This window comes from Barbatula barbatula (genome assembly GCF_947034865.1).
Source record: "Barbatula barbatula genome assembly, chromosome: 23".
Taxonomy (NCBI): Eukaryota; Metazoa; Chordata; class Actinopteri; order Cypriniformes; family Nemacheilidae; genus Barbatula; species Barbatula barbatula.
Window position 1 is genome coordinate 7,134,155 of NC_136786.1, and position 10,235 is coordinate 7,144,389.

The 10,235-nt window shown below is 38.8% G+C and overlaps 1 protein-coding gene across 1 annotated transcript; it reads left to right on the forward strand.

Moving 5' to 3' along the window:
- Nucleotides 1-680: 680 nt before the first annotated feature.
- On the forward strand, nucleotides 681-10,033 carry LOC306912108 (NXPE family member 3-like; the record flags this gene model as incomplete). Its single annotated transcript, XM_079487975.1, has 8 exons — nucleotides 681-797; nucleotides 887-951; nucleotides 7,357-7,698; nucleotides 7,888-8,303; nucleotides 8,384-8,454; nucleotides 8,562-8,765; nucleotides 9,038-9,378; nucleotides 9,836-10,033. The coding sequence occupies exons 1-8, from the start codon at nucleotides 761-763 to the stop codon at nucleotides 10,031-10,033; spliced, it is 1,674 nt and encodes a 557-aa protein (XP_079344101.1). The 5' UTR covers nucleotides 681-760.
- Nucleotides 10,034-10,235: the final 202 nt, after the last annotated feature.

Consider the following 10,235-nt stretch of genomic DNA (forward strand, 5'->3'; position numbering starts at 1 on the left):
GGGAGCCGCCCATTCGCGCGTGAAATTCGCAAACTCCACCCCTGATACACACAGTTATAAGTAAAATTTTCACCTTAGTAAGAGTGTCTTTAAAGGGATAAATGTAATGTACTGAAGAGACTGACTGTGTGTTCACACCAAGCGCGACTTGCGCTAATAAAACGCGCTATTCGTGTGTAGTTGGACGACGCTTGAACGTTTACTCGCTTCATTCGCACGTGAAATTCGCTTCATGGGAGGGGCTTCTGCAAGGCGGCTCCCGTCTAATTGCAAAATGGCGGACATGGATTTTGTTGAGAGGGTATCTGCGCATTATGTGCTATGGAAGATAGACATGGGTCCATCAGATCCTTCGGAGGCACAGTCCTTCATTGTTGTTCTGCCTCTGCTTGCTATGTCATAATCACGTCACTACTAGAGCAGGCTCCTGATTGGTTAACGACAAATTCAGATTTTTAAACTCTCATCGCACCGCAAGTAGGTCTATCGCGTCTTTATATTGACTTAACATGTATCGCACCGCAAGTAGGTCTATCGCGTCTTTATATTGACTTAACATGTAAATCACTCACGCTTAAAGCTTCATTTGGGCTTGGTGTGAACACACAGTAAGGCAAACTCCGCCCCTGATACCTGGTTATTTTGAGTGAATAGGAAAAAGGCTATTCAGTCTCTACACCTGCTTGTCCTCTGTATCGTTGTGGGGAATGACTCATGAGAATAATTATTTACAATTGTTTTAGAAGCAAAAACATTAATCATGGTCATACCATCGACAAATAAATCGGATCCATCTGGTAAAGTAGCTGGGGTTTTTATATGTGTGTTTTATAGCAGGTTGAAATGATTTACAGAGATTTACAAGTATATTTCTGTGTATCATCAGTTTACAGGTTAGGACGTCTTCATGTGTTTCTTCTGGCATGCTTTATTTGTACGTCAACATATCTGGTAAGTACATAAAAAAATATTTTAGCCGTTCGTAAGGGAATTTAATGGAAGGGCAGGTTAATAGGCAAAATCAATATTGATGCCAACAATAGCCTACTTGGCAAAATAATGCTCTTTTTTACAATTTTGATAATCTTGATAATTGTCGACATGTGCTCCCAAAAAAAAGATGTTTTACCTGTGGTTTGTTTTTCTTTTAAATTTAGAGACATTTCATTTTTCATTAATGCTAATGCTGCATTTCTAAGGCATTTGTCTAGTGGTTTGACTGTATATCCAAATGCAGTAGATTCCTCCTAATCGTGTTGACAACAGAGGTGTTACCAACAACTTCAGTTCCATTTTTATTCACTTTTATTTACCTTGTGAATTTGGTTAACTCTTGTTTGTAAGAAGGGAGATGTGGGCTGCGGGTAAATTTGTGCACAAACTGCTGCGCTTGATATTTTGCCCTGTTGAGTATGGGTAGGAAAATTAGCGAAACCAGCAGACTTTTGCTCTCATGATTAATATGAGTGTTTATTTGAATTTTCTTTTTGTTTAAGTTTGTGAAAGTGATCATGTGAAGTTAACTTAATAGAACTTGTTTATAATAAAGATTTAATATTTTTCTATATAATTTCTGTTTTCGTTCATGCGTACTCCACCCTTGAAAATAAATCTGTGTGCCTTTTTGTTGATTTCCCGGTGTATCCCGGATGGCGTAGTCGAGTAGCTTAGTTCATCTATTTTCCCTGTCCAGCATCCCAGCAATTACAGAACGTTTTCCTAACATTAGTTTTTGGTTCCCTTTTGGTTCTTTTTTTGGGTACCAACAAATAACGTTCTAAGAACATTCTTTTCAGGTTATATTTTTTAACCAGAAATTTACGTTTCCTGAACGTTGTAGTCAGTTTTTTTAAATAACCAGAAAATAACATTCCCTGATGATAATTTCTTGGTAATTTTTTTGCAAACAGAATATTGTAAAGAATATTGTTAGCCTGAAGATAATTAAATGTTTATTATGCTGTCAGTATAAATGCTTTATATATAGTGTTTAAGTCACTGGTTATTTTATTTCAAAATCTATAATGTCTAATGTTGAAGTAGGTCTACACACAGTGTGGTTTTATTAGAAATGATACTGTGCGGTTTAAATAGAGAATTATGCTACTTCAGTAATGAAAATATAATCTTTAGGCTAATAGAATAATCTAATGCATTGATTTCATCCTCCTATTTGTGTGGTACAATGTATTTTAATTAGATTAGACAAGCGATGGATAAAAACACAGCATGAATGTATTTATTACTGACGTGTAGTCAGGCCAAGCGGACCCGAGACAAATATTTTAGGCTAACGTTCTGGGAACGTTCTCCTTAGGTATTTTAAAGGTTTGTTTTTGATTATTTTTACGGAAATAAAACGTTAGTCTTACGATCTCAGTAGTCATTAAGGAGGTGGACGAGGTTGGCTGGACGGACACAGGCTTTTATTTTAAATTCACAACAGAGGTAGCAAACAACTCAAAAACACAACAACAACAACAACTCAAACAGACATCAACAAGAACTCAAACAGACATCAACAAGAACTCAAAAATACAACAACAACAACTCAAAAATACAACAACAAGAACTCAAAAACACAACAACAACAACAACTCAAAAACACAACAACAACAACAACTCAAAAACACAACAACTCAAAAACAAAACAACAACTACTCAAAAACAAAACAACAACTCAGGTGGCTGTTCCTCCAGCAACGCTGCGACTAGTCAGTTATGGTTCGAAATCCGGGTAAAGCTTTCCAAGCCGATATAGTTCCTCAATGTAGAGCCCGTCATCAGTCCGTCTCTCTCTCCCTGGTTGTAGGTCGCTTCACCCTTATATCCGGTCTCCCCGCGCCCTTACTGGAACGAGATACAGGTGTTGATTGTTTGCAGATGCCCCACTGACTCACCGCTTGTCTCCCGGCTCCCTCTCACGCTGCTGACCTCGCTAAACCACGCCCCCCTCGCCACAGTTAGTTTCATGGTTTCAATAACATTAGTGGAACGTTCCCCTAAGGTTAGTTTTTGGTTCCCAGACCGTTATGGGAACCAGAAACTAACGTTCTATTTCCGTAAAGAAAACTTTCCTGGAGAACCAAAAACGAACCTTAGAAAATAACGTTTTGGTAACCAAAAACTAATGTTAGGGGAATATTCTGGGAACCAAAAATTATGAGCTGGGATCCTTGCTGCCCGCTTTGCCACTTTGCTCAAAATAAGAAAGTAATTTTATGTTAAACGCTATAACGAAACGAGATGGATAAACGCATAGTCTATAGATCACTCTCTAAAATTTGCTCCACTGACTTCAATATTGACTTCTTGATATGACTGCCCACACATGAGGTTTGTGGCAAACGTAAACTTGAGAAGTGTAGACAAATACAATATAACGTAACTATGGATCTATGAGACCTCACTTGACGGCATTCCTCCGCTGGCCTTAGGGATAGAACACCTGCTTCCTATGCCAGACTCATCTTCCATGGTTTGAACTTTGAACACACCTCTGTGTAGATTCAGGTAGAACCGGCTACACATGTCGGCACAGATAAAGCTTGTTTTAGAGTTTTGACACAAAACTTTAATACAAAAGGTGAGTTTAAATTAAAAAAATATCAGATGTGATGTGTCAGATGTGTCTAACCTTTGTCACTGAACATGCGGCACAACTCCTTGTCCAGGCCCTGGTAATCTCAAGGTTGGGCTCTCCTTGCTTGCCTTCCTGCAAAGGCTATAAAACCACTCCAGCTGGTTCAAAACGCAGCAGCACGCCTCATCTTCCAACAGTCCAAAAGGACTCATGTAACATCCCTATTCATCTCTCTCCACTGGCTACCTGTGCCAGTAAAAGATTAAAGTCACTGAAGCTTGCCTACAGGACTATCACTGGATCTGCACCGGCTTACTTTCACATCCTCCTACACTCCTACAACCCATCAAGAACCCTGCATTCAGCAAACGAGCAGCGTCTCGGCTTCTCATAAGGGCAGTAAATCGCTTTCCCGCTCATTCTCCTTCGCAACGGAACATTCTTTCTAACTCCGTCCGGTCAACCACATCTCTCACAACCTTCAAAAAATACTTAAAACCCATCTCTTCTGTGAATACTTGACAGACAAATGAGAGAGAAAAAAAACTAACTTCTCTCAACAGGTAGTGGTCTGGCTTTTGTTAAAACTAGTAACATATCGTATTATTGCTTTTTTATGACATATCGCTTATTGCTCCCCGAACTCTTTGTAATTCGTGTTGTGGAATTTTCTTATTCCTTAAAGTATTATAAGTATTTTATTGTCGTTTAATCTGCATCATAAGCAATGAGCATGGTGCAGAGAAAAGGCGCTCTTTCCTCCTGCACACAGAGTTTATATATGATTAAAACGTGACACCCCCCCACCTTTCCCCTCGAGCAAGAACCCTTCTGTGGTCCACACAATACACTAGGACCCCTTATCTTAAACAGAATGTCTTACATTTACATTTATTCATTTGGCAGACGCTTTTATCCAAAGCAACGTACAAGTAGTTTTTTTACAGTGTCACATTACTGCAGAGCAATCAGTGGTAAGGTGCCTTGCTCAAGGGCACTTCAGTCATGACCTGCTGGCACTGAGATTTGAACCTGCAACCTTGTGCTTTGCTCGAGGACAACGGCAGAGTGCAATGACGCGTATAGAGAAAAACATGATAACATTCCGAAAACATAGAACATAGACATATCAGGAAGCACATATCAATGGAACATTTCCGTTACAATCCCCCCTTTTATCATATATGATAACCAAAATCTTTATACTTTGACCTGTAAGATGAGCAACGCTCTTTCTCTTACAGGTTTCATTCTTCTATCTAAACAGTTCTTAAAACTGTGAATTAAACATGGTAACATAACATAATCATATCCAACAACAACCCTACAAGAATCTGCAACACCACCTGCTTGAGCCCCACTCCCCAACTTTGGCAATTCCACCACTTCAACAGGCTGTTTAGTCATATCATCCGGCTTCCTGAATGTAGAAACAACAACTGACCCGAGCATTTTGCACACACCGCTTTTCTCTGCGGTGAGCATATCTAAAACTAACCTACTCTGCAATCCTAATTCCCTACTTCCAAACCGTTCAAGTCTGTACTTTACTTACCACCTGGTTCTCTGCACTCTGTCTTTTCTTCGGCCTTGTTGGTGCTGTTTGCAACTGTCAACAGGGTTGTGACTTTGTCGGGTAATTGACCCTTCAGCCTCTTCCGGTCCTCTAATCTCAGAGGACTGACTGTCCATGCCTGCTCGAGTCGTAAAACCCCCAACAACTGTCATTCACTCCAACCTATTTCTTTTGCATCAGTGCCAATGCACATGCCTTATTGCCTTTGCATTGGTAAATTGACTTTGTCTACGTTTGTCTCTCCTGGGTCTATCCACGTTCTAGCCTCTTTTTCTGCCTACATTTTGGCCAGAAAATTCCTTGGCTGCCTTAATCACCACATCACCTGAGGTACACGTACATCTACATAAATACATATTTGTTCCCCAGTACCTAGCAGAATTACCATTTTATAAAACCTCGGAATACAGGGTTGCACAGAAACAAAATTCTATAATCTCTAATTTCTCGGGCTTCGATGCGTCCCGACTCGAACAGTTGATTCCCTTCGCGAGCTCCAGCAGCGCCCCTCCTGTCGCTTGCACAACCATTGCAAAGAGCCATGTGGATGCCATTGTGATGGACCTCTGGTTGGAGTTGCCACTCCTTGGATACCCCTTTTTGCAGTGGGAGGCGTGTCTTTTCCATGACTTGAAATCTTTGACTACATTTACATTTAGTCATTTAGCAGACGCTTTTATCCAAAGCGACTTACAGATGAGGAAATCTCATCTGACTACCACGAAGTCTCCTGGCTGGAAGCTGTGTAATGATTTGTCAGCTCCGTTTGCTACTCTCTTTTGACCTGCACAAATATTTTGAGAGCAAAAATACAAAAACACATTGCCTGTAACATCCCCCCTTTTGATGCGTGGTCTAGGCCTAAAAAATGTTTTGGCAAACAGGTGAGGCCATTTGGGCAAATTGTTTGCATCTCTGCAAGAGAAAGAGTTTTGTTAGTGATTTCTGGAGAAAATCTGTCTGAGTCTCTGATGTTGCTTGCTTTGCTGCAAGGTCAGCTCGTCGGTTTCCTGCAAAAAAATACAAAAGTGTGTGTACAGCACAGTCACACACAACAATGGCTGATGGGAGAAGAATAGCAGAGAGCATATCAGCAACCTGTGTGTGATTAAGAATGTTTTTACCATCAACTTTTAAAAAGTTTCTGTGTTTCCACAGTGTGCCAAAATCATGAGTTACACCAAATGCATTTCTACTGTCTGTGTGAATGTCTACCCTTTGCGAATTCGCATGCGCGTTTGAGTGCAATGAGCTCAGAGAAATGGTCCCTAAAAATGATATCAATTGCTGCTTTGCTTTTAGACGTGCGATGTCTGTAATTGCAGACACGCTTTGCGGACAGCTGTCTGCTGTGGTCAGTCATTTCGTGACCCAAAAATGAACAAATCGTTTTGCCAGCTGGACTTTGGAGACACTTACGTTGGTTCTTTTCTCTTATCTTTTTAACTGGAAACAAAGGCCTGCGCACTGGTAAATTTGGGCATGGCACAGCTATGCCTTTTTTGATGCCATTGAGGGCTTCTAGTTTGAGGGGGTATTACTGTTTGCATGGACGAAAATTACCCTTGGGCATTATCACAACAGGCTCACAGTTCCTATTCAACCCAACATCATATTTTCCTGTTACCCACAGTTGTACGGGCACCTTCCCAAAATTTCTGGTATGTCAATACTCATCAAAATCTGTTGATTGTCGAGTGCCAAATAAACAGAGATGGACAAGAAATGGTCCAAAAAAAAGGATTTGTGCCATTGAGAAATATAATTTTCTCTTTCACTTATGTTGTTATAAAAAAATATGACAGTTTCTCATAATTTTAATTGTGTGTTTTATTTTTATTTATAAATTTTTCGGGGGGGGGGGGATGCGCTCAAAGGCGGTCTCGCCCGGGGTGCATTTCAATGTAGAACCGCCACTGATAATGGTAGTTGCCAATGGCATAATTTATATAATGGAGATTCATATAGGTTTATTTCTTTAAGTTTTTTCTCAGTATTTCAAATTGAGCAATGAATCTTAAAAAATACTTTTTTTAACTCTTTATGTTAATGTGCTCCATAATTAAACAAAGAAAATCTGTATAAATGGAATAATGGCACTCCGTTAGACCTTAACAGGCATTTTTACAGTAATATACATTCTCAACATAGACAGATTGAAGTTATGTAGATTTTTCTATCCTGCTTTCTCTTATAGATCTCATGGAAATGGCCAGTGATGAGATTTAATCCCCCCAGTCCTAAAGCTGCGCACCTAAATGCATCATCCAGAATATCAGCGTCTGACATGGGAATCAGTCAGGAGGAGTGGGATAGACTACAGAAGGCTCTTGACTGGCCTGGTCCAGTTCACGAAATCACTCAACTGAATCTCAGCACAAGTCCAGTCTACACAACATTCTCTATTGTGAGAGTCAATGACACTTACAAAGTGGGAGATAAGATCCGTGTTATCATCACAGCCAGAGATCACATCAAGAACTTGAAAACATATGGAGGGGATTTTTTCCAAGCAAAGCTTTCCAATTCCGAATTTAAGGTGTACAAGTACACTTGAGTTTTAATACATTAATGATAGACTAGCGTATATCTTTTGAAGGTTATGTTGTTAATGTATTGACAAACTGAGGGAACTTTCATTTTAGTATGTTGGCTTCTGGCTCTTGCTTACAGAGTAGATGCATATGCAATTATAATTTACATTATTAACTCTATCTTTGTATTGAAGGCAAGCGTTTATGGGAAAGTTATAGATCATCGTAATGGGACGTACACTGTTGATCTTCTGTTACCATGGGAAGGACAAGCACAGGTGTTTGTGCGTCTAGTACACTCCAGTGAAGTTGTGTGGATTCTTAAAAAATACTGGGCATCTTCATTCGCACGCAGCCACTATTATGGATACTTTGTAGGACCAGGACCCGAAGGAACCAGGATAACTGAAAAAGTGGAATGTAATCTTAAATGGGGCTCTCGTGGAAGTTGGAGTAAAGGAAACTGCTGCTGCGAGTATAAGGATGTGAAAACAGAGACGATGTGGCAGTGTGACAGACCAAAACAACTTTCCTGTGACAACTGGGTGTATCATGAAATGGGAGCTTTGGAAAGCCCATTAAATGCATTTGAAAATACGGTTTTTACAAAGTAAGTTGAAAAGGATTCATAACAAATATCTTTCTAGAATTTCTTTTCTTTTATTGATTGCATTCCTTCATTCTCCATAGGGAATTAACAAATATTAATATACCAGGAGACAAAACAATCATAAATGTCTTTTCTAACACTGCAGGCATTGGTATGTCCATATGTGATAGCAAACACATCATGTAAATAAAGTATAGTTATAAATAATTTGTAAACATCCTGCACACGTAGGATTAATATGTTGTTTCTTTGCCTTAGTTAAAACGGAGAGATGCAGATCAGGTTTGATCACACCAGTTCCCGCAGGATTCTATTTTAAAGATGTCTGGAAGTCTTTAATCTGTAACAATCAGTTGCTCAATGCTTCACAAATGGTAAATTGTCTTAAAAACAAGATTGTTTACCTGTTTGGAGATTCTACCACAAGACAGTGGTTTGAGTATTTTGAAAGAAACGTACCAGGCAAGTCATTTTTATGGCAATTATGATTTGATAAACACCATTATTTGAAATCATTGTCATTTATTTGAAAACATGGTAGAATTAATGCAAACACCCATATCAACATGAGGGACAATACTCAATAGCCAATTAAACAAAAAATGGGTTAGAAAGATTAAATGGATTTTGAGTAAGGCCCAGCATATTTCTTTACAGATGCCTTATTCTACTTTCTTTTTTTCCATGCAATGCAGTACAATTCATACATTTAGGTGCTGTTACGTTTTTTTCAGGGATTAAAAGAATGAATCTGCACACTCCTAGCACTGGTGGACCTCTGATGGCTGTAGAATTAAACAATAATATCATCATTCATTGGAGCCCACACAGTGTTCCTTTACGATTTACTAAAATGCTGAAAACTGATCTGCATCATATCAGCAATGACATCGATGAAATAGCTGGTGGTTCTCATGCAGTCGTCGTCTTCACGTATTTTGCCCACCTGGTTTTTCATCCACTAACATTTTATGTCCATGAAGTGGCCAAAATACGACAGGCTGTTATCAGACTATTAAGCCGAGCACCAGACACTACTGTCATCATCAAGTCTGGAAACACTGCAGGTGTAAAGGTAAACTTGATCCATTGTATTCTATTTTATTTCTATAGCATTTCTTACTATGTGAGTTGCTGCAGAGCAGCTTTGCAGAAAACACATCAGGACATAGAAGTAAATACTTGGTTCAAGTGGGTTTCTGTAAAGAATTACATATTTTATAGACTTTTACAGAAAGAAAAGCATCTCGAAGATTTGGCTCAAAACTAAATTATTGGCTCAAAACTACCAATTGAAAAATATGTTATCAAAAAGGTTTTTCTATGAAAAGAGCTGTTAAAGAACCACTGGTTAGTGTCCATGTTTGTGCACATGCATGTGTATGTGAACATGGACCAGACCAGAGCTTTGCAATTTAGGTTACATTTCAGTAAAAAGAGTAAATTTTAATATTTTCATATATGATTTAAATATTCCTATATTATTGCTGTATCTCAAGCTAATTATTCTTCACTGATTCTTGTTGTTCCAGGACATTTTTCAAAGCGACTGGTTTGTGCTGCAGTTAAATACAGTATTGAGGGAGATGTTCAGTGATATTGATGGAGTGATGTACATGGATGTCTGGCAGATGACTTCATGTCACTATCTAAATGAAAACCTTCATCCAGAACCTGTTATTATTGCTAATGAAATGAACATGCTGCTCTCACATATCTGCCAGCCCTGATACATGTATGTTGAAAAAATAATTTAGGAGAACTTTTGATAGTTAAACTCTAAATAGCTCCAAATCTGTTTCATGTTGGGGTTCTGATTTATTTTAATTTATATTCCAATTCTGTCTCGGTAATTTTTCTATTACACATTAAGTTTTTGAGAAGTTTAAAGCAGTTTAAATATATAAAATAGTTCACTATAGTGGACTCAAT